The sequence below is a fragment of the Pimephales promelas genome, chromosome 4, assembly GCF_988280905.1.
Source record: "Pimephales promelas chromosome 4, fPimPro1.hap1.1, whole genome shotgun sequence".
NCBI lineage: Eukaryota > Metazoa > Chordata > Actinopteri > Cypriniformes > Leuciscidae > Pimephales > Pimephales promelas.
Window position 1 is genome coordinate 33382054 of NC_142772.1, and position 24504 is coordinate 33406557.

At 37.4% G+C, this 24504-nt stretch overlaps 1 protein-coding gene across 1 annotated transcript; it reads right to left on the reverse strand.

The window, feature by feature from the left end:
* Positions 1–738: 738 nt before the first annotated feature.
* On the reverse strand, positions 739–23388 carry abcg4a (ATP binding cassette subfamily G member 4a). The gene is made up of 15 exons (XM_089130303.1): positions 22785–23388; positions 19852–20089; positions 10042–10159; positions 9783–9915; positions 9426–9476; positions 7672–7817; positions 7405–7528; positions 7183–7297; positions 6236–6381; positions 6041–6139; positions 5771–5939; positions 5473–5573; positions 5104–5262; positions 3865–3983; positions 739–3777 (listed from the first exon to the last, which is right to left on the reverse strand). The coding sequence occupies exons 2-15, from the start codon at positions 20078–20080 to the stop codon at positions 3552–3554; spliced, it is 1935 nt and encodes a 644-aa protein (XP_088986429.1). The 5' UTR covers positions 20081–20089; positions 22785–23388; the 3' UTR covers positions 739–3551.
* Between the last annotated feature and the right edge of the window lie 1116 nt (positions 23389–24504).

A 24504-nucleotide genomic window follows, 5' to 3' on the forward strand; every position in this document is an offset into this window, starting at 1 on the left:
AAGATCCAGAACCAGATGATGAATGAATGACCAGTGTCATAATTATAATGAATTGAAGAAAAGCTTTTCTGAAGATAGAGAGCAGTTTCATCAACAGAAGTCAGCTTCACTCACAAGGAGTTAGTCCCCCCACCCGTCCATCCACCACCCCGCCCGCTTATGGTTACAAAGATCACTGCAATTATACCTTCACCAAGGTCTAAGCTAAGTCCTTGCTTCAGGTTGAATGATTCTCATTGGCTAAAAGATTGATAAACTAAACGTAATTTCACACAGATATACAGATAGACCAAAGCATATCTCCATTGGCACTCGGACCCTGAGGCTCCAGCTCTCAGTCCTCTCATAACATCAGCATAATATGTTCTTTCTCTCAAGGAGAGCTACACTTTAGTCTATATGGAAAGTAAGGCTTTAACCAAGAACAAGACCCTTAAACTATAAAGACTTCACTGACCCCTGTATGTTTTAACACATGTTGAAGACCTTTCTCAAACACAAAACGAGTCCATATTTAATCTCTGGAAGCTGGGCTAAATGAGCACTGTTACTGCATTCAGATATCAAATAAAGACATCAAAGAATACATGAAAAGAACATTTCAGTAATCACACTGATAACTTCACTCATGTGATATTTAGAAGGAAAATAATTACTCAGATATACATTGAAGCATCAGTGGATTTCAAAATCCAACCCCTTAAATACTGACATTTTGAAAAATAAAGACAGAAATCATTGAGTGTATAATATATAAATGCATTTATTATAATCATTTGAATATGGTTTAGCACACATAACTTGCATTTCTGATGAGGGAAGCTAACTGCAGTAACTCTTGTTCTATGCACATCTGCTGTGCAAGCCAAAACCTTGCACAATGTTTCGTACATAAAAGTCCTTTTCAATATTTCAAAAATCAATTTGCACTTTACCTGCTTATCTTTTTTATTTTCTAATCTGAGAGGGAACATTTTATTTGTTAAGGCTTGCATGCTGCGCACCAAAGAATGTGATTTTGCTTTTAAATAAAAACTATCGTAAGTAAACACGAGTGTGAAATGATTTCGTCCGGGTGTCTCTCAACATCCACATACAGAAAAACATATTGACACATTCTAATGACACAGGGCGCAAAATGATGATTCGTACACAATAGAGAATTGACACACAAGCGCTGAAAATTGAATATTCAAGGATTAGGAAATATCACATAGGCACAGAACAATACTATTGCTATTAGAAACAGGTATTATCCAACTCTCTATACTATGTCTGTGTACCATTAGAAGAAAGATTCTTTATGGTGAACAACATTTCCTTGTTCTAAACCACTCCAATGACTCTAAAGGATACGGAACAACAGATAACACTTTGTCTAAGCAATTGCTGATTGGTTGGAGTCAAGCAATATTGAATGCTGGATTGTTGACTGTCGAGCAGCTAATAGTGTCATTGATCCCTTGTTCCGAAAGCATCCACGCCCAAGTGCTGACCTAATTTTCCCTGGGTATACCATATGGCAAAGAAGCAAAACTGATTTTAGAGCAGCAATTCTTCACTTGCAGAATGACCAAAAGATCATCTTTAAAGCTGTGTGCAATGTTACGGCGGACAGATTGTTCTAGAAAAAGAGCAATCGTACCTTGTACAGTACTATGTGTTAGAGTTGAATGCTACTGACATTATGAGGACCACTTCCTGCTCTCAAAACCTATGTATCACATTTTTACAACTCGCATGGCTCAAGTAGAGTCAACATTTGAAAACAATAACAAGAGGTCCTAAAATTAACCCGCAGCAGATTTTTCATAAACTTGGGAGTATTTTCTGTATTACAACACATGTGCAACAAAAATTCCTCAGTCACAGCACCTTGTGTTTTGATTCCAAATTCATCATGCGGTTTCCAGTCACAACACTCCCTTTTCAAGAATTGCATGTCATATTTAAGGATATAAAAATAAAATTAACGAATGTCCAAAAAAGTTCCAATAAAACAACATCAAAAAAAGTGCATACATGTATTTACAGTCTTGATTAAAGCATAACACATATACTTTTCTTTGTGTATACTAAGATAAGTAGTAGTCTTCGTTATATAAGGAGACATAACACATAGCCGGACTCAAAAATAGTCCATTGAGTCACTTGTGAAGATGTTTGCATTGCGGTATTGAATAGCCTGGCTGTTAGGGGGGAGAAGCGGGGAAGAGGAGGTGTACATACAAGTGCAAAAAAGAGCCATAGATTAATCCATCCAGTCAGAAAAGCACATTGAAGAGGGCATAAAGTGTTCATCCAGCATCTATATGATCGTGTCACTTGCAACTATCTGCAAAGGTCCTGATATCCTCAGCAGTGCAGATTAAGTGTCCGGGGAACAGTCGCAAAAGAAGCATAAAGAAACAGGCCAGAGAGTCCTATTTAAACAGTAATGGATGTTCGTATAAGATCAGACATTATGATTGCAAATGTTTTTTTCATTTACATTTGAAAAATGTCATTTCATGACATTTGATATGTCGTTCCTGGCTGAAAGCAGTAAATTCAGGGTTTTTTTTTAAATCTTTTTGGTCACTGTAAGGAGTTTTTTATTGTACAAGTTCAAGGTTTGATCCCTCCTGATGAAAACGAGAGAGCAAAAGCCCACAAACTATAGTTTGTTTATCTCTCAGGATACCAAAGAGGCAGTTGTCAGATAATTTAAGGTAACGAGACAGATGGATGCTGACAAAATGCCAAAATGTTTTTCAAACAAGATTTCAGATCCCCTTCAGATAAAAATGATAGGCAGTTCACATCAAGGGCACTTGCTTCAACAATCCTCAGAAGGTTGGATTTAGGTTGGCATGGCTTTGCCCAGAATTGCCTTGGGAGATCATGAAAGTCTTTATGTTCAGCAGGTTCCAGAAGATATTTTCTCCTCAAGCTCAGTGTATTGTGGGAAGACAAAAATGGAATTGAAGATACGCTGGTTGGACGATTCTTATAGGATATCCCGAACACCTCAGTCAGAGTTCTTGGTTCTGCTGACTGCATGTCCTAAAGTGCCCGAAGCATGCATCGCACTCTCTTCCGAAACACATATTGATGGTGTTCTTCATCTTGGTCTGAATTGAAATGCATTAACAGTGAGATAATATGATGTTCCTTCAATCTGTTATAAAGAGACTTGTTCACATGTTGGCTGTTGGCCATTGCACATGCTATTGGGAGCTGTCACGAAATTGTCAATGTAAATACATCCAATCCTGTCAACAGACTCATGCTTCAATGTTCAGTAACGGGTACATTTACAGTTAAACTGCATGGAATACATTCAAAAAATAAAAATGAAAGTAAAAAAAACTACATATTAATTTACTATTCTATACTTAGAGAATTAAAAATATCTTTCAAGTAACAAAAACTGAGGATAAAGGTTGCACTGCCAAAAAATGGCCCATAATCAATGTGCATTGGTTTCTGCGTCCATTGCAAAAGAGATTTTTATGTGCATTTATGAGTTTATGAGTATGTTAAATAAAATGTATGTCTGAAGAGGAGCTCTAACGCTCTGACTTGACTTTATACCGCAGAACAAGGTACGTGGCAAGTCTCAGAATTAAGAAAAAGAGCCCCAGCACAATGAAGTCTACATAGAGCTTAGCATCCTCCACATCCAGCAGCTGCAGCACCTCTTCTGGTTTCTGGAACTTACACACCACGCCGGGACACTCCAGCTCTGAGCGGTTCATGCCATAGATGGAGAGGATCACACCCTCAAAACCATACCTGCAGAGGAATAGATCAGTGTGTGGGTGTGATATTTTTGTGATGAGGATGAATGTCTGTTTAGGATTGTCAATGTTCTTGACTGACCTGACGTACGACACATATGAGCTCCATTGAAGGTATTTGGGGATGGTGTCAAAGTTGACAAAGAAGCCTGAGAACAGAAGAACTGGGATGGCAGAGACTGGACCTACAAATGTGGCAACCTGAAGATGTGAAAGAGGAAAATATAAAGAACAGTCAATGTAAAGGGGAATTTAACTGAATGCATTAGGACTGTCAAAAGTTAACTAGTCAAGTTAAAATATTAATAAAATGTTATGTTCCGTTACTTGGTCTGCTCCCTGGTCGGTTCTGGTTAATGTTTACATTAAGTTTGGTGTAGTTATCTTTCTGCTAATAAAGTTTTTTTTTTTTCATTTTAATCTTCGTCTTCAACAACGCCCAGCAATATTGTTTAACAGATTTACTGAATTATTAGAGTATCACTGAGTGGTCTAAAGACTGTTTGGAATTATGAGAAAAGTCTTTAATCAAAAGAATTGAAAACTCCTCTAAGTACATGTGGTGTATAAATGACACAGGATACAACACATATTTTTCTTGATATGTGCATAATATCTGCATGATATCACAACTGCCAGGCAATGACACTGACATAAAATGTAATTGTATTCATGTATTACATGTATTAAAATTATCATAGCAATGCATTATATTTTCGATTCACTGATTTTAGAACACACTACAGTTCAAAAGTCTAGGGTAAGTATATACATCTTTTAATGTTTTTTGAATAACTGTTTTCTATTTCAATATATTTTAAAATGCAGCTTATTGCTGATTGCAAAGCAGAATTTCCAGCAGCCATTACTCCAGTCTTCTCCAGTGTCACACGATCCTTCAGAAATCTGTCCAATATGCTAAATGGATGCTCAATAAACATTTCTTATTATCTATATTAGCAAATATGATATATTTGTCACAGACAGTGGGGCACCTCAAATTCATGAACATACAGACCACAGCTCTTACAATAATAGTAACTTCATTAACATTCAAGGTGGTAAATTCTTTAACATTCATTGTGACGCCGACGAACCCAAGGTGCTTCCTATACTTGTCACTGCTATGCTAAAATAAACTTCTTCAAAATCTACATAATTTTTTCTTACACATTTTTAAAATCTTCTCTGTCACTTGTGAGTTTAATGAAACCTTACAGAATAAAAATATTTATTTCCCTTAAAAAAAACAACAACTTTACTGACCCCATACTTTTGAACGGTAGTGCATGTTACCACCACTAGTTTGACGTCCTCATACCTGAAGTGAGGTGGATGCCGCGCCAATGAGAAGCCCCAAAGACTGAGCCACTAAGGCAGTGGAGGTGGACAGTGCCATAAAGAGCAGATACCTTGCTGCCTCTGGAGGCTGCTTTGTCATCCAGTACACAATACTGCAGTACATTATCGGACAAATGATCTGGAAAAGTGAGAAGAAGCACTCATAGATTTTACCTGACACATATGAACGATTTGAAAAGTGTGGCAGACCCAGTAGGTCATTGATTGACATCCCCCAGACATTTAGAAACGTCTGTCCCCCTCACATGCCAACTTCTCAAGCCCTTTGCATTAGTGGCTACATGCTTTGATTTAACATGATCACAGAAAGATGTAGAAACAGAAGTACCTGAAATGGAATGTCAGCCATGGTTTTAGCCAGGTAATACGCCTTTAGACTGTACCAGTAATTAAGATGCTCCCTCATGAACACTGACATCTCCATTGGAACTGCAAGGAAAATTCATCATTGCATCAGCATCTAATTCGATCCACTGCTTCTGTAAGAACCATAACTCTCAATCAAGCCAATAAGAACGCTTCTAATTCATAACAAACCAAAAAAGGATTTACTCACTCAGATCAAATCTGTTTTCCATGCTCATAAAGAATGAACCAAACACAACCAAACACACAGATTGCCTTACATGTAAGGACGGTGGGCATGAGTGCAGCAAACATGAGAAACAGCATGGAGAAGAACAAGAAGCCAGTGTTGTTGAACACTTTGCTGGCATCATTCCCAATGTTCAGGTACAGCAGACCAATCAGCACGCCGATACACAGATGTGACATCACCCTCAGGTGGGTTAATACCTGAACACACACACACAGAGAGAGACGTTGCTTTTGTCGTTGGATTTCTTTAACATTTAATATATTGGGCACAGACAATAACAAGAGAGGATAATTGTTACCGTGTCCCTGCAAATTGTGATGAAGGTTCTCTTGAAGAGGATGCAGAACTGTGTGAAGGTACTGGTGGCAAAAGTGTGTTTCTCAATGTAGCCTGAATCCTGGTCGAATATACAATAAAACAAAAAGTGAGCGGGTCAGATACTGATACAGAGACTGACAGATTTTGTGTGTGAGGGTGTGTGTTCGTCGCTCACATTATAACACTGGGAGGGACAGGATGTGGTGGGGTCATTCTTGTCAATGGAGTTCTTCTTGCTCTCAGCTGAACACAGGCCTCCCTGAACAGCCTCGAAAAGCACAGGGTTCAGATCACCGTACTCTCCTGAGGCGACCTCGATTACTGCCAGCAGAAAGACAGCAGAATTCATACACATGCTGAGAAACGGACTGATGGGTAAGAGGAACTGAAAACAATAACTCTTTGAATACACTGGCATGATGCCTTTAGCAACTCAATCACACTGGATACAATACTGTAAAAAACTATCAATAACAAATAAAAGTAAATTAGGAGAAACACTTTCATTCAAAATCTCTTATACTCTCTTGATCAAAAATACAGTAAAAACAGTAATATTTTAAATTTATTTAAATTTAAAAGAACTGTTTTCTATTTTAATATATTTTAAAATGTAATTTACTGTATTATTATGACAAAGCTGAGTTTTCATTAGCTGTTACTCCAGTCTTTAATCCTTCAGAAATCATTCTAACATGATGATTTACTGCACTAGAAACATTTCTTATCACTATTAATGTTAAATTGTTTTTTTTTTAAATCAGTAAATCTTAGTAATTTCTTTAGGTGTGACATTTTTAAAGGGATAGTTCACCCAAAAATGAAAATGCCATCAATGTTGTTCCAAATCTGTTGAACACAAAAGGAGGCATTTTAAAGGATGTTGGTAATCAAACAGCTGACGGTAGCAATTGACTTCCATTGTACTTTTTTTTTTCATACTATGGAAGTCAATGGCTACCAACAACTGTTTGATTACCAACATCCTTTAAAATATCTTCTTTTGTGTTCAACAGAAGAAAGAAACTCATACACTCACTCACTCACTCTCTATCTCTCTCTCTCTCTCACACACACACACACACACACACAAACAAGCGTATACACACATAGTAGACCTACTAAAGTCTGCAGGATTGTGGTATGTGGGGCAGTGGAGTCCGAGGTTTTTCAGGTAAGGGATAAGGTATGGTACCGTCCCCTTATATATACACTGACCTTGACTCAGGATATAAAGCTACACAGAAGAACAGACAGAGTATTGAAGAAGAACATGATGAACAGTCATTCAACCCAGAAACACATTTTTCACAATACAATATAATTTTAGAATCCAGCAATGACCTTGTCAAACATTTCAAATAGTTTTGCACTGGGCTGGTGGATCGTACAGATAATGGTTCTTCCGCCCAAAGCTAGAGATTTCATCAAGGACACCACCTGGAAACAGGACGCACTGTCTAGACCACTAACATACAGAGACAAACACACATTAGTTTGGAATTATTAAACAGAAAGGTTTCGTAAAGGGGCAATATTAACGCATAGATTGTATTTTAAAAGGATTACAGTTAAGAATAAGGCTGTGTGTAATACTACAGCTCTGGGTACCTGGTGGGTTCATCAAAAAACATGACAGGAGGGTTGTTGACCAGCTCCAGAGCAATAGCCAATCGCTTACACTGGCCACCCGACAGGGAGATGGTGCGAGTTTGGGCGCACTCCTGCAGTCCTAATGCTGTGAGGATCTCATTCACCTGTCACACATATCATTATTTGGTTAACAAAAACACATAAACACAGTGTCACCATTCAGCTTCATAGTTTTGATCATTTTTCTAACATAATATATTTATGGCTCGTTTCCACTGAGTGGTACGGTACGGTACAGTTCGGTTCGGTACGCAATTATTTGCGTTTCCACTGTCAAAAGTTGTGAATGGTACCAAAAAGCCGAACCGTACCGTACTACTTTTTGGGTACCCTTCCGTTGGGGTACCTAGCACAGTGAAAGGGTACTAAAAGGTGGAGCTAGACTCCCTGCAGAACGCTGATTGGTGGACAGAGTATCGTCACTCGCGCGTGATACAAGGGCATTAGAAGCATACAGTTGAAATATAATTTTACTGTTATTTTGTCACGAAATGTAGTTTTAAGAGTTTTTCAGGCGAGAAAGTGTTTTTTAAAGCTCAAATATGTGGTTTATTTATAGATTTATGATAATTTGACTGAGATCCATTCCAAGCGATCACCGGACGCTCGCGCTCGTGTCCCCCGCCAGGAACAGTTTCCTCGGCTAGTCGTTCTGATGTTTACCCATGACTCGGACGTCTCTGTAGTGGTTAAACAAGAGATATAGTTCGTCTTGTATAAACCTAACAGGTGATCTTTGGTCTCGTGAATCTTTAACTCGTTCCCTGGCCAATAGTTTTGGCAGAAGGCTACGTGAAGTTTCATATCTTTGAGCGCTGAATTTGTATAGCTTATGACTGATTGTTTCTTGATGTTATTAAAGCTTTACTGTATATCTTTTTGTACCTTTTACTTATACTTTCATAATGGCTATTATTGATAAAACTGAAATTCAACAAAAAGAGATAGTTTTGTAATTTTTTTTTTCATTTTATTTCAAGATCATCTGTTGTTTATTGCAACATTTGTACCAATGCGATATGCAATAGCTACATTGCATTACACATTGCCTGGAATATGTTTAATATTTTTCAATTTAAACGAAAAGAGGCAGGGTTGTTTTATATTTAGTTTTGTTATAAAAATAACGTTACATGCATGTGAATATAATTAATAGGCTATGCGTTGCCTGAACCACATTTGTGTGCTTTAGAATGTTTAAAATGTATTGAAATGAAATCGAAAAGAAGCAGAGTGGTGTTTTATAACATATTTCGTTTTATTGTTGCCTAAAATGAACACACAGAGATAACCGCAGTCGCATAGCCAGAGCGAGCAGAGTGGCCGCGTTCAAGAACGCGCTGTTCCATTAACAGAATTACTGGACTCGCGTCCTCGGGATCATTCTCCTGAGTCGGACTTTGCGTTGGCTTCTTGGAAAAGCCTAATGCCAGCGCTTGTTTCTAGTGACAAACATGCCGAGAAGCAAGAACAAGATCTGCTGTCTGTCATCCATTGTTGTTTACTATGTCGCTTTCTTCGCGCGAAAATGACGTCGATCGCTTCTTTCCAGCATACCACGCCTATCAAGCAAGGGTACTGTTGGCGGTGGAAACGCAAGCCTGATCATGGTGTACCCGACCCGACCCGTACCGTACCGTACTCTGTACTGTACCGTACCGTACCGTACCCCTCAGTGGAAACGAGCCATTTGTGGTGCTGCAAAAGCTTACCAGTTCTTTTTTCACGTCCATACTTTCATTAAGTTTAAGGTTAGCAGAAACCTAAACAAAACAAGGAAAGATTACATTAGAACAGGGCTAATCTATAATCCATCAGCTGTATTAAAAAAAAAAAACTCTACAAGTATATAATTGAAGGTGTTTATGCACAAATAATTGCGCATTAAAATGATTTGGATTGAAATTATTTTATTATTTGAAGAAAAGAGATTGGTTGCCAGGGACAATTGTTATATACTGCTAAATGAAAATGATGCATATATTTGTCCACAGAATGCAGTGATTGACCAATCAGAATTAAGTATTCTAGAGCACTTCTCACACACGCAGACACACAAAGGATCTCACCATCATTGCCTCTCGTGTTGTTAGGTTTGGCAGTAGCATGTCTTCTTGCATAATGTAACATGACATTTTTCGAAAGGTGCGGAGGTCACGGGGTCGCCCGTTTACCAGAATTTGTCCTTTCATGCCTGTCTCTCTGCAGGAAGATAGAGACATGGGACAGAAATCTTAATGAGACTAGAAAAAGAAAGGCTGGGAAGTGATAAACGGGAAATTAATTATGGAATAATCCTTCTCTGTGCATTAATGCATGCATGCCCACCTATAGCCGGCAAGAATGTTCATGAGTGTGGACTTGCCGGCCCCGGAGGGTCCCATGATTCCGATAAGCTCCCGACTGCAGAACTTTCCGGACAGACACTTCAGAAGGGCTTTAAATCCTGCACACAGCATTTTGGGTACAGTATGTTTATTTAACGCACAGCTTGCCAAATTAAAAGCATGACAGAGTTAGCTGGCATCAAACAAAAATAGGTTTGATTAAACATTGAATTATATGAATATACAGTATACAAAATCATAACCTGCGAACTCCTATGAACTACTTTGTAATATTAAAAATATTTTAATATTTGGTAATATATACATTATTTAAACTACCAATGACTGAATAACACAGTCACGATTTGAACCATCATCCAATTGTGCTGAAAAAGCAATGAAGTTCAATTCCTTCCACCTCATTCATTTGATTATGTGATGTGATATAATAATGATTAATGCAGTCACTTACATTATTATCCAGATATATACCACAGACTGTTAAACATCATGAAAGGAACTTACATTTTTAAATTTACATGTAACTGTTCAGGGTAACAAAAGAATGAACGAGATAAACAGTTGAAATTGCCTTTAGCTTGATTTAAATTCTTCCACAAAAATTAGACTCCCCATGTTAGTAGACTGAGTCATACCAGTGACTCTTATCTCTGCCTCAAGAGGGAGACAGAAACTTGTGCTGCTGCCACTCAATTTTTGAAAAATATCCTCTTTTTGAAATAGCAAAAGTCACATTGCATGCAAGTGTTTACTTGTAAGACTACACTTTTAGAAAAAAAGGGTTCATTGGGTTTCTATATATGAAGCATATAGGGTTCTTTACCCAACTGCAAAGGAACTTTTATGCTAAAAAAAAGTTCTATAATGACAAGAAAGAACTAAAGGTTCTTAATAGGCTATTATTCATTCATATATTACATTATTCTGCAACATTTTGTAGTTGTAATTGAATTATTGTTTATTAAACTGTTTTAGTAACTTAATATCACATTTGAATCATACTGGTTTTTGGAGGAGAAAAACTGAAATGGTACTCTTCGTGTGATGTTGATTAACAACATAAAATTTAATAAATACATTTTCTAACCCGCCCCATATCTTGAATTTTGTGATCATTCACATGCATTCATAAATACATTTCAGGGTCTTGATGTTTGTCAATAATATGAAATATTTAATCCGGAAAGGCCAAAAGAAATGATAGGCTAATGAATGAAAAAAGGTTCCATATAGAACCTTTTTCTACGAAGAACCCTAAAGGGTTATTATTATTGAACCCTTGAAAATGGTTCTCTATAGAACCTATTAGGGGTTCCAAATACGTAGAGCTGATAAAACCTTTTAAGGTTCTATATAGAATGTTCTATAAGAGTGTAGCAACTTTAAGAAACATATACTGTTTCCACAAAATGTGTCAGAAGTCAACAAAAAACACTGTTTTAAACACTGATAATAATAAATGTAATTTAATGTAAATTCCGCTTTGCAATATTTTTTTATTAAATATATATATATATATTTTATTTAAATAAATAAATAAAATACAAAAAATAATATATATATATATATATATATATATCATTTTTTTGTGCAAAAACAAAAACTTTATTACATTATGAGTGAACTTCAGGGAACATATTAAAATAAAAAATAAAAATCCATGTCATGACCCCTTTAATGCAAAAAAAAAAAAAAAAAAGAGTCTGTAACAGTAGTATCCAGACCCCAGGACCATAGATGCCTCACTGAAGAACCCTGGTTTTATGTTATATGTTTTGTCTTCCCACTTTATCTCTATATTTCAGTCAGATCCTTGAGTCATTAGTGAAGTGCTCTGATTGCTCTCTTTCAATCCCTGAATTTCTCTCTCCTTCTCTGCATATCATGGAAAAATGTATGCACGATAAGTGACAGAATGGAGAAAAAGAAAGAGAGCGACATGGGCAACACCCTCACATCGACCTATTCCTGTATGCCTCTCTGCATACCAATGATCTGATTCTGTGGCATGCATGAGTATTAAATGCTAGCAACTCATGCACAAACGATATGCCCCGCATCCTGTTGTAACTAATAATTCATCTTTAGATTTTGCAACATGCTGACAATGTGTAACCTGAGCATTAATCTGCTCATATATTTTTTCTCCATCTCCAGCATGAGTTAAAAACAAACAGCAGCACTGTGTGAGATCACTTACATGGGTCTGTGCAATAGGCTGAACTGGGATCAGACTGAGAGCACTCTTGGAAAGTTTAAACATTTAATCAATAGATGCATCCATGCAGTTTGTGGTTGTGTGCTGATAAGGAAGAAAGCATCAATCTCCTATAGCGATATGGTCTTGTGTTAGAAACGTACAGCTCTACAGAGTTTTAGGAGGGTTCCTGAAAGGAAATTAAGACTAAAAGTCAGTATTTATATTCACAATCTAAATCTTATTTGCCTTAAAAAGTTTTACTCATTAAAATAATATTATATTTACATGGAGCAGGTTGCTTTGGACGGAGCCCAACACATGACATACAGGAAAAAAAATTATAATATTGTGGCCATGTTTCAACATCTTTGCCATGTTGTACTATTTCAGTCACTTGTTTTAATAGTTAAATATCAATTTAATGAAAATAAGGGAAAGAATTAGTACAACATGGCCATAATTTACCTAAAATGAGGAAACAAATTGTAATATGATTATGAATAATTTGCTTAGGCAAACACAATTTTGTGGAAGGGCTATGATGAGAGCTATACATTTACATGTATAGCTCTCACATGTAATGGGCACTTTCTAGTGGTTACATTTGTGATTACTTATATTTATTGAAACTAATAACTGTCTAATATCATAGTACCACAACCCAAAGTGTAATCTGTCCCTCTGCCCCTCTCTATTTGTGACGTTATAGGCAAGATCATCTTGGATGCTGGACACTGGTGGTGGTTGATATGATTGTAAAGCACTTTGGGTGTACAGTGGTGTAAGGACCACCCATTGGCCCAAAGATGGAATCCAATGGCTGGGCGAATGGATAGTGCGTACGTCTTTTTAGCGATCCAGTGAAGTTCCCTTAATTTATTAGAATTTAGATTCAATATTACTTTAGCTCTACGCTTAATCTGACTCCAATTTTTACTGATGATCAAGTTTAGATTGTGTTTCTTATTAGAAAATAACTATAACTATTGATTATGATTTAATTTAGATCTTTGATTAGTCAGAGTTTCTTACACTTCCAGTTATTAATTCATTATGGACCCGATGCCGCACAGAGATCACGTCGGCTGTATCGTGTTTCTCGGACACAAACCTTGTCAGTTCTCAATTTAGTCAGAGGGTGCAGGGTTAGCTAATACTTCTTAAGTCGGTTGCCTACGGCTCACTCGTACAAAGAATGTAGTTTACTTTAGCCATTTCCATACAACTTGCTAAATCAGTGATAGACAGAAATCAAAAGGTCTCCTTTTGAGGATGTGCCTACTGCTCCATTCACATCTGTGCCTTTAGTTTGACCTATCCTGCAAGATTTGCGGTAGCACCAGCCTCCTATAATTTACTTAAATAATGACGTCAGAATACTTCAGCATATATCAAGATGTAACATTAATTTGTCAGGAAAAAATGTATCATGCCAATTACCCAAGCAATTAACAGCCAATTCAGAAATAATAAATACATGACATCAATTACTCAAAGACGATTCTAAAAGTGAGCAATGCATTCCTGACAGAGACACACAGTAGTGTGTGAGTGCTTTCCACCGGGAAAACACTGACACAGCACTGTATATGGGGGTTTTCCTGGTTACAGGTTCCTGAAGACTGCTCTGTTACCTAGCCTTAAACACCCAGACCAGAACAAAAGGGTTGTACCAATATCTTTCAGAGTTTGTTTTGGGTCCATTCCTATACCCCAGGGGGTAACACCTGGTCTCGGGGGAGAGGGGAGATTATATCTTGAAAAGACATCACCCTTGGAGGAGAACAGGATTCTCCTAAGTTCTCAATCTTTCTCCTATTTCCAATGACTGTAATGAAATTAAGACCATTTTACCAATCGCACTGAGACACCAAACATGAAAAGGGAAAACCTTAGATTCACAAGCAAAAGAACAATAAACACCTATCACCCAAATCTTTATTGGGACATCTCCCACAACAGAAGAACAGGCATTGTTTTCTTGTTCTGCCTGTTCTGCTGCTGCGGGAATGAAACAATTTCTACTCCCACCAAAAGTATTTATTTTGCCCTCACATAACACAGCTGGAGGCAGGAGGTCTCCCTGGAGGCGAGAAGATAGTGTGCAGAGTCAAGAACCACAACATGGGGGGCAAGATATCAGGTTGGGCCAGTTGTGTGGTGCCCTCTGTCCCTTTGACCTCTTTTACAGATTAGTGAGTTTTTATTGTTTTACTGCAGGTTCGAATTCCTAAATTCAGTCTTAGGAAAATCCTTCCGTGGTACACATGAAAGCGCTAAATAAAAGCCTAATTTGTTCATTTACTGTATGCATTCAAGACTCTATATTTTATATAAGTTAACAGGCCAAGTAAATATCAGAGCCTCAGCTTGTTCCTCTCAGACTGAGCTGCTAGCATTAGCATGACTAATAAACAGCGGGGCAAGCTATGTATTGACTCTCCCCATAGACATAATACTTAGTCCTGAGTTGTTTTTTTGCGTGAGCATGAGGGCATAAACACTGACTGATGAATCAGTTTTCTTGGCCAGCATAAATTTTGACCAACAATTTGCATATTATACGTCTATTTCAATGCAATGCAATGCAGTATTGAAGCTTTACAGCAGCAATACTGAAGCTAGTCACTGGAAGTGTTAAGTATTTCCTTGATAACACTTTAAATCATGGTGCTATGATCATTACACAATAATTCATAAACATAAATAATCAGACACATTAACACCATATGTTCCCATGACATAATGTACTACAGTCAAAAGTTGTCAGAATGTGAGGGTTGGTTCAAACTTTTGGCTTGTACTGTCCATACATCAGCAACATTAGAAAGAAAAAAAACAGTTAACACGGTTAAATAACACTGAATTGTTAAAAACTAAATTGATAAAATGACATGAAAACATAAATCAGATATCATACAATATACTTGTAATGTATTCTGTTTTGGTTTGGTTCTGTTCATTTGCCCTGCCATTATTTGTTGATTTTAGCTATGTACATAGCCTATTGGCGAAAAATAAGTATGTCTGAATTAGCAGTACTCATAAAAGAGTATAGGCAAAAAGGACCAGGATGACCTACTTCTTCCGGCGAGATTCTGAAGTGTGCACGACGGACATTTTACTATCCCACCATAAGGCCACGGGAGAGGATTTGTGAATGTCACTCACATAGAGCATAGAGCGACATAGAGCAACATACGGGCAACATGGTAAATGTAGTATTTCTGGATTACATTCACTACACACACACATAATCAAAAAGTTGGTAGCCATTGACTTCCATAGAATGGGGAAAAAATATTAATATTATAGAAGTCAATGGCTACCGCCAATTGTTTGATTACTTACTTTACTGCGATTTTTGACTGAATACACAGTATTCTACTGTGAACTTGTATACAGTAATTTCCTGTGCACAAATACAGTAAATTACTGTAGATTTCATGATTATTATTTTTTTACAGTGCTGGAGATGTAGTATATTCACAGAGCAGATTTGTGACTATTGTGCATTACTCATAACTCTAACTCAACCACGGGGCTTATTTGCATTTGCACTGGTATTGTATAACATATAGGGCAGCCATGTATGCTCCTTCCCACAGATTCAGATCAAAGCAACCATCCAAAATTCAGAATGTTTATGACTCGACACATTCTAAAAGCAGCGAGAGAGGAGGAACAGAACAAGGGATAAGAAATTGCAGGAAGATAAGAGAAGATAAAACATGACAGGTGAATAGAAGTCCAGAGGAAAAGACAAAGTGGAGAGAGAGAGGGGCCAGAGGTAAAACAAGCAAAAACAACAGAGACCGATCAATAAAGATGAGTGGCTAGGAGAGGAAAGAGGCAGTATGACATCTAGGAGAGTTAAATGGCAGGAAAGCCACATAGCTTCTATTCATCATTCAGAAACAAAACCATCAGCCTGCATATAATTAATCTATTTGCTCTGCCTTTACTCATACATTATCATTCAAGGCTCAGGGCAGTACTTATAGAGGAACAATTCTGTATGACCTTCACAACGAAATTCCACATGGGCTGCACAACAATGAAAAGGTGAGGAAAAACAACAAGGTAAAACTGGATCAACATGTATCTACTGTAGGATGCAAGCAATACATTTGCCTTTGTTTGCAGTATTTTTTTAAATTTACCAGTTTGAAAATGCATAATGCATAAAATAAATTTCTGCATTCATTTTAATACTAAAAATGTCCATGCCGGCTGTGGATGTTTTATACTGTTTGGTTGGATTAATTTGCTCAAAGGTGACAGTAAGGACTTTTACAATGTTACATAAAAAATCTATTTTTAAATTAACAAACTTGAAAGTTTTGAACTTTCTATTCATCAAAGAATCCTGAATAAAAAATAACCAAGTTTACTCAAAAATATTAAGCTACACAACTGTTTTCAACATAGATTATAATAATAATTATATTAAATGTTTCTTAAGCACCAAATAAGCATATTATTATGATTTCTGAAGGATCAAGTGACACTAAAGACTGAAGTAATAGTAGTTTTTTTTTGTGCCATTACAAGAATAAATTATATTTTATACATAATCTCTAAGGGAGGTTATATAATTATATTTTATAACGTCATCTCCCATATGTTTCTCATCAACATGCTCCATAAATGTAAAATACTCTTTAATTTTAAGATATATTAAAATTATTAAAATTAAATTATAAATTGTAATAATATTTCACAAAAACAAATTTGTTTTATAAAGTCACAGACTATAAATACAGTTGTTGAGCAATTATTTCTCATTTTCAAGATTATTTGAAACGATTGGATAAGGTTATGACATTTTCTAAGACCTAAAATAAATTCAGTATGAAATGATGCATCTGAAACGGCTGATACAGAAATTGAGACATGAAAAGAGCACATGAAAGAGCTTGTTTCTCAACAGATGGAACAACAGAGGTATTGTATAATGAGGTATGAGGTAACAATGAAAGAATGACATACTAATGTATGGGGTGCTAATTAAAAACAATATTAATAATGAGGCACACCATTCAAACATATAAGAAACAGTCTCAGGAGCGACCGGCTATCAATGTCATAGAGATCACAACTCTATGATTCACCATCTTCCATTTAGTAAGGGCACATGTGTGCAGGAGACCTTATGATACATCTGTAGTGTGCATGTGCTTGGTTTGTGCAGTGTGTGTGTGTGTGTGTGGGAGGAGCTCAGCATTCTGGAGGACATGAAGCTATAGGAGCTGCTGTGTGTGCAAAAGCCATAATTCACCAGCATTAACACAGCACTGCAACCACCCCATGAGGATTACTGGCTAAAATACAAGGAGCATAGAAAGAGGGAGAAAGACATATGTGATTTATCATAAATCAATAAATGGGTGCGGCTTTTTTTTTTGTTAAGCATATTCTATGTATGAGTTATATTTAAGTTATAAAATTGTGTGTGTACAGAGTGAGAATATACCATGAAATGAGAGTACAGTGAAAATATACTATGATATAAAGATAAAATGAATAATTTCATGAACCTTTTTCTAGCCCATGCAGTGAAGCACATACACCCAAAGCTCAAACTAACGATTTCCATTAGTTTAAGAGCATTTAAGCACAAAACATTTCTCCTTTTATCTAAGCTCTCCATATACCTTCTTTAGACTAGATCTCTTATCTTATCTCACGAGCTACACAGAATGTCAGATAAACCTAGTCTCATATGTCCATCAAAAACCAGCCTATATGCTGCAGAGCAAATAACCCAAGTACAATGAATCATTACAACCAGATTTTAAAAAATGGGTGGTATAGAAGAAGATTGTCTTTATCAATAAAGTGTGTGAGAGCGTTCACGTGTGTGGGCTGAGCTCATCCTGGGCAGGTTTAGCTAGGTTATACAGCAGACAGCTGAGCAGTGTGCCGTCTAGGGAAGTGAATTATTTACTCTATCTAAAGTCTGCTGAGAACAGCACTCCACAGCCCAGGACACAGGGCGATGTGTGTGTGTGAGGAGCTAATAGTATTATGTCCATGTATATGTGTGTTTGTGTGTCGTGGGTTTGGAGTGATAAGGGATTATGTATAGCTATTCTGTCCATATCACAAAACAAACCCCAACTGGGTCATCATGACACCGATGCACCAACTCACCAAAGTAAATAAGACGACATGAAACATTTATTTATTTCTATGATCTTGCCAGTACATTAGATTAAAAAAAAATATTTTGAATTTATATTACAGTTGATTACAGAGATACACCATGGCACATGTTCGAAATAGTTTGAATCTGCTTTGTGAAAGTAGGTTTCAGTTCTAGGATGAGGTGATGTTGGCATGGATGATGGAGATCTGACGACAGCGATTGACCAATCAGATTTGAGTATTCCAGAAACCATATAATAAATTTCATTTATTAGCAGTATCTTGAGTTCAGACACAATAAATGTTTAGCACAAGAAAACCAGACAAATAAGTTGTTCATGTCCGCACAGTTTTACGATTGGTTTGTTGCATGATTACAGTTTCTTGGCTAATATTATTATATCTGTGATTATGTGTGTAGCTTATCATATCTGTAAAGTGTGTCATTGATTGGGAGAGATAAACGCAGTAAATCACATGACCACTTTTGTACTCATGGGCAATAAAAGGAAAACAACTGTCAGCGTCTTGATTTCGGACACAATAAAAAAATCTCAAAGGTAAAATGTGTAACCCACTAATACTACCTGAAAAATAATACTATAATCACTAATTTTGAGTTATTTTGAGTTAACCAAGTTTAACTTCAAGCTTCATCTTACAGTAGGCTAATCACCTAGTCTGGAAGCCAACCCCGCCCACAACATTTTTTTGGTCGGGAAGTTCGGTCTGGACTCGATCCATTGAGGAGTAATTATGATCAGTCAAAAAATGATCGAGCCAATCAGATTGCCAGGGCGGGCTTTATACGATGATGGAGAGATGATCTGCAGGGACGTAATCATCACGTTATCGAAGAGCGCTAAACTGATTTCCCCTTAAAGATGACTGCAGCTGGAGAATTGAGATGTATAGATTCCACTGTCGCGTCTGTTGTAAAATAAATCGACAGTGCATTAATTTTAATAGACGAACAGAAAACTGCAATCAAGGCATTTGTCGATCGGAAAGATATTTTTTCCGTCCTTCCTACATGATTCGGGAAAAGTGTAACTTATCAGCTGGTCCGATGGTCGCTAAGAAGATGGGACGTAATGAAAAGCCCTGTGGTCGTTGTGGTTTCTGCTTTGGTCGCACTCATGGAGGATCAAAGTAAAAAAAAGCAACACTTGTTATTTTATTTCTAAAATAAATAAGTAAGTTCTGTAGTTGACAACTGTGATATGCAGAGTAGTTGACTTACTGCATTGCTCTGATTGGTTGTAGGTCTCTGCGACTATCCAATTGAGTGCAGAGTTTTTTTTTTTTCTGGTTCGGTTAAGACACGCCTCATAATCAAAGCCCTATGGAGCAGTTTCAGACTCACATTCTGATCAACATCCTGACGTCAGGCTTGTAATCACCACCACATAAGCTTAATCTTGAAGATTCATGCAATACCTCGTCTCCTCCAACAGGGGCCCTCGCGGATGGTGTAGGAAAGCTCTGTAAACTCCAAGTCCACTGCTGAACGCCGAGGCAGGTGAGAAAACCTCTGTGCCTCGGTGATATGGTTCTCCACCTTCTTCAGGTGGGTCAGCATGGCAGCGTCTTGAGGGGCTCCTCCCGCACGCTTAGTCTCCTCCATGGGAATGGAAACTGACCCCGGCTCTGAGGACTTCGCAGCCATACCAAGAGCCTGGGAAATGTGGGAGAATGCAATGATGAAAAAAATAGTTATAATGTATAAATATGGAACATTTGTACTGACACAGAATCATACAATCATACTACTTTCTGGAATCAAATCTACCTCAATGCAATCACCTCACACATACACACACTTATGCAGTGGAAAACATGTCTTTGATGAGTTCATGCACATTCTTATATTTGAGTTTATTGATACTATGTGAGGTTGGGCTGGAGAAAGGTATCAAAATCATTCTGTCTTTTAAAAAGAAACATAAATTAATCATGCACCATTCTGAATAAAAATCCGCTCTTTCCAACCACATTACTGTATGTTTTAATGAAGTGTTTTCGGTTAGCAGTTGAATGGCATTAGGGTGCTAACTATATTATCCTAAGGCCATCTAGAAAGATATTTTGAGCATAAATCTGTGACAGAGGAAGCATCTGCTCAGACATGAGGGTTATGCACTTGGAGACAGTCTCAGTTAGTAGAGCAATTAAAGCCTATGGAATTTGATGCCAGCATCTGAAGCTTTGATGGAAACCCTTTTTTTTTCAGTTTTGCGTGGGCAGCTCTCAACGAACAAGCTGACAAGAATTACAACTGACCACTGGGTCGAGCATCTCTCTCTATTTCAAATTAGTATTTCTGTAGCTTTGCATTAGTAATGACGAACTTCCCTGAATATAATCCATTCTATTTTTCAGATTATTTAGATAAACTCACATATTTTTTTTATAGAATTCTCCTCTATTTACATAAAAAAGAAAGCTTCTGTGAGGGCCATGACGGATGGAAAGCTCTAACAGATTTAATAGGATTCTCACGTTTTCCAGCTGGATGTGGAAGGCTGAGGTTGTAATTCCAGAACTGTTATGAAGAGTAAGGATCTGATTAAAGCCTGACAACAGTATAGTGATTCATATGAATTTTCTGAATGACATAGAATATGAAAATTCTACACACACACACACACACACACACATTAGATTCTTCATCTCTCTATAGACAAATATATTTATAATGTACAAATCGATATTCTCCCTACACTAAATCACCCAAAGAAAACTTTCTTCATTTTACTTTTTCAAATAAGTCAAGTCAAGTCAAGTCACATTTATTTATATAGCGCTTTTCACAATACAGATTGTATCAAAGCAGCTTCACACTGATAACATGAAAGTAGCACAACACAGATCAACAACATTGCTAAACACTAAATAATCCCAACTGAGCAAGCTCAAAGCAAGCCAAAAGCAAGGCGACAGTGAAATAACCATTTGTTCATTAATTAATTTCCCTCGAAGGGACTGGGACAATTTGTTCCAACAATGTATAAGTCCACAGCAAGAATTGCATTACTCAGAATGCAGTACACAAGTGCCTTTCTCCACGAATATCAGACTTTTAAATCTAGTCATATCAGCATTTAATTAAAAATCTCCACCAGATTCAATGACACTGACATTGTAAAACTGAGCTACAGAGGTACAAACAGTACTGACAGCAATGAGAACGTGGAATCCATATGAGTTATTGTATTTCACGTCAATAGCGAATGCACTTAGACTGCAGAAGCATCTAAACCAGTTCCGGGTGCTGATGTGCTTGATAAAATCCTCCCTCTCTAAAGAACCAATGTTTTCACTGTTGCCATCTAGTAAATTATACTGTTAAAGTGCTTGTCAATATGGTATCTTCCATTAAGAAGCGCTCAGTTTATTTTCCATCTTGTCTAAAGGCACAAGACAAGAGGCTGGAGAATCGAACAAAACTACATTTCAAAACTGATCAGACTGCTCTGGAGCTTTACATGTATTGGACCCTCTGTACTTCCACATGACACAGGCTTTCATTAAATAAAATCATAACTGCTGAGGCTGGATGAAATACATGCACCAACATGGGAAGAAAAAACCTCAGAGGGATTCAAAATCTGTAAATTCACCCAATTTATCTTCCTCACAGATAGACCTGCACTTGGTCCTCTTCATATTGACGGGATTCATCTTCAAATGAGTGGTCCTGAACGCTTTATTTAAAATATTTCCTATTTAATATATGCAGCCTAATTTGGAATTCTGGTCTTTACTGGTTTAAGATGGTCCCACAGCCCGGCCATACTGGTGTTAAACTGGATTAACAAATTAATGCAAAACCAGATAACAGACCAACTTGACCAAGTGGTATATAGTGCATAGCAAAGCCATAGGACTCTATTGCCCACAACTTGACTCTTTTTCTGGTTAGGCGAAAGGCCATGTTTTTTAGCACCTCAGAATGGATCAGAATTTTGAATGTCTCTATTCAGACTCACCCAAAATAAGTCTTGGAGCTTTAACTAATGAGCTGATGATATCGATGAGTTGTCTTAAATAAGGCAAACATCCCAAATGTGCAGTGTTAAGGATTGAGAACCAGTAGTGAAAACCCAGTCTGTCAGAGATAGGTCACTGTCTCCCTTCAATCACAAATGCTCCACTTCCCAACACAGACAGAGCACTCAATAAGCAATTATGAGGGAACACTATTCATAAATAAAGAAATACCTATCACATTCATTACACGTAAACTCAACCTGGTGAACAGAGTCAGTGTTTAGAATAACATGCATCACATACCCTGCCAATGACATCACACACATGCAAAACACAGGCTGTGTTTATACAGATCCTATATGACATGACATGATACCTACTTTTTTGACGCGTTGTGTTTCCTTATAAAAATGTCCACTTCATTCCTCTTAGCTCAAGAGAATAGTACACACAGGCTTCAGCAACAGGAGTGGCCCCGCACTAGTCCAGCTGAGAGAAAAGATGCTCCGTTACACGCCCGATCCCGCTCACCGGTGACGGCGAGGATGCTCTTCTCCTTCAGAAAGCCGCTGTACGTCACATTCATGTCGTTCCTTAAAAATATATCGAGACAATTCCCATCCAAAATAAACATAACAGTTATAAATTAACTATATGCAGCACCCTTGTTAAAACAGGAGTTTCAGTTTCATACAGCTGACGGAAGGGCAAACATGACTCGAACATTGCGCATTTACAGTCATCCAGAATGCGTATGGAGCTGTGCAGAGAGAAGTAGTGCTCGTTCTGCCCGGTCCTCCGGATGCTGCACCGCAGTGATAGCGCGCAGTGGACAGAGGAGCCCTGGCACGCCCGGTCTGTGGTACTGGGCGTAACTGCTCTCGTCCGAAATAAACCTGTGTTACACATTGGAGGACGATTAAACTATATTTGGTTACTTAGATTATGCTTTGCTTGTGTTTGCAGGTGTTTCGAAAAAAAAATCCCCCATTTTAAATTGTTGTCGGAAATGTATGGTCAAAATCTGGCAGCCGAGGGGTTGCACTTTGCCATAAAAATAGGCTACAATGATGATGCTGCGTGCATTTGGTGACATTCTATGTGTTTACCTTTATGAGGATATAATGTTACAACAATATTAAAATATGTAACTAATATCAGCCTAAATTTAAAAAAAAAACACTTCAAGTAGCCTATGACTGTCAACAAAAACAGAAAGCCATTTCATAAATAAAACGTTTATGCTAGTGGTTCGCGCAATTTTGGCAATGCCCAAACAAAAAGATTCATATTGTTACTGATAGCCTATGCCTAACTATATTTTGGACTAGCTAGGCATTATACTACACAGTTGTTTTACTATCTTTTTTAACCTTTAATACTGATTTAATAGCCTATTGTAAAATGCAATGAACTAGGCTTTACCGGATGTAACTTTTACCCATTTTTAAAAATCAATTTTGTAATTAATTCTTACATTGGTTAAATTGCTGATATTTTGCAATGTAGAAATATTTGGATAAAATATAAAATATTTAAAATATAAATAATTAAAATGTAGGCTATTTATGTTCCACTGCAATTGTTCTCAATACAACCTTATGGCAGACGCACACGCCACTTCCTATTGGGTTGTTGTGGGGTAGTTTACATTACAAATCCCTCTGCGGGAAAGTGAGTGCAGGGCTGGCCTGGTATACGGTCACGGGACATGTGGAGATCTCAGTTTTCCCATGATCCAAGAGGGAATCCAAGCAGGTGCAATTAACTGCATCTCCATATTTCCATATATAGGCCTAAGGCTATACATCATACGATTTTTTTCGTGCAAATCAAATAGCCAACATTAGACTATCGCTATTCACCTGCAACAGGGCTGTTTTCTTTTGGGGGGCAGGAGGAAAACGTATGTAAAACCTATTTTTAGAAGCACTTGCTTATGAGATTGCTTTGGTTGGGAGGCAAAGGAACGGGTGGGGTTGGAAATGATGTAGCCTAGACGAAAAACTTCAACAAAGGGAAATTACAGACTATCCAGCAGTACGGGAGAATTGAGCGCGCGGTCTCTTTAAAGGCGGCACCTGCGCATCGACTGCTACT

What these genes read in the sequence shown, in the direction of transcription:
- abcg4a (XM_089130303.1), bottom strand. Translation starts at nt 20,080, where the DNA reads ATGGCTGCGAAGTCCTCAGAGCCGGGGTCAGTTTCCATTCCCATGGAG. An exon ending in TATTTGAAATGTTTGACAAG is followed by an intron (nt 7,298 to 7,404) that starts GTCATTGCTGGA and finishes TCTTCTGTGTAG; the next exon opens with CTTTATATCCTGAGTCAAGG. An exon ending in TCATATGTGTCGTACGTCAG is followed by an intron (nt 3,778 to 3,864) that starts GTCAGTCAAGAA and finishes ATTCCTCTGCAG; the next exon opens with GTATGGTTTTGAGGGTGTGA.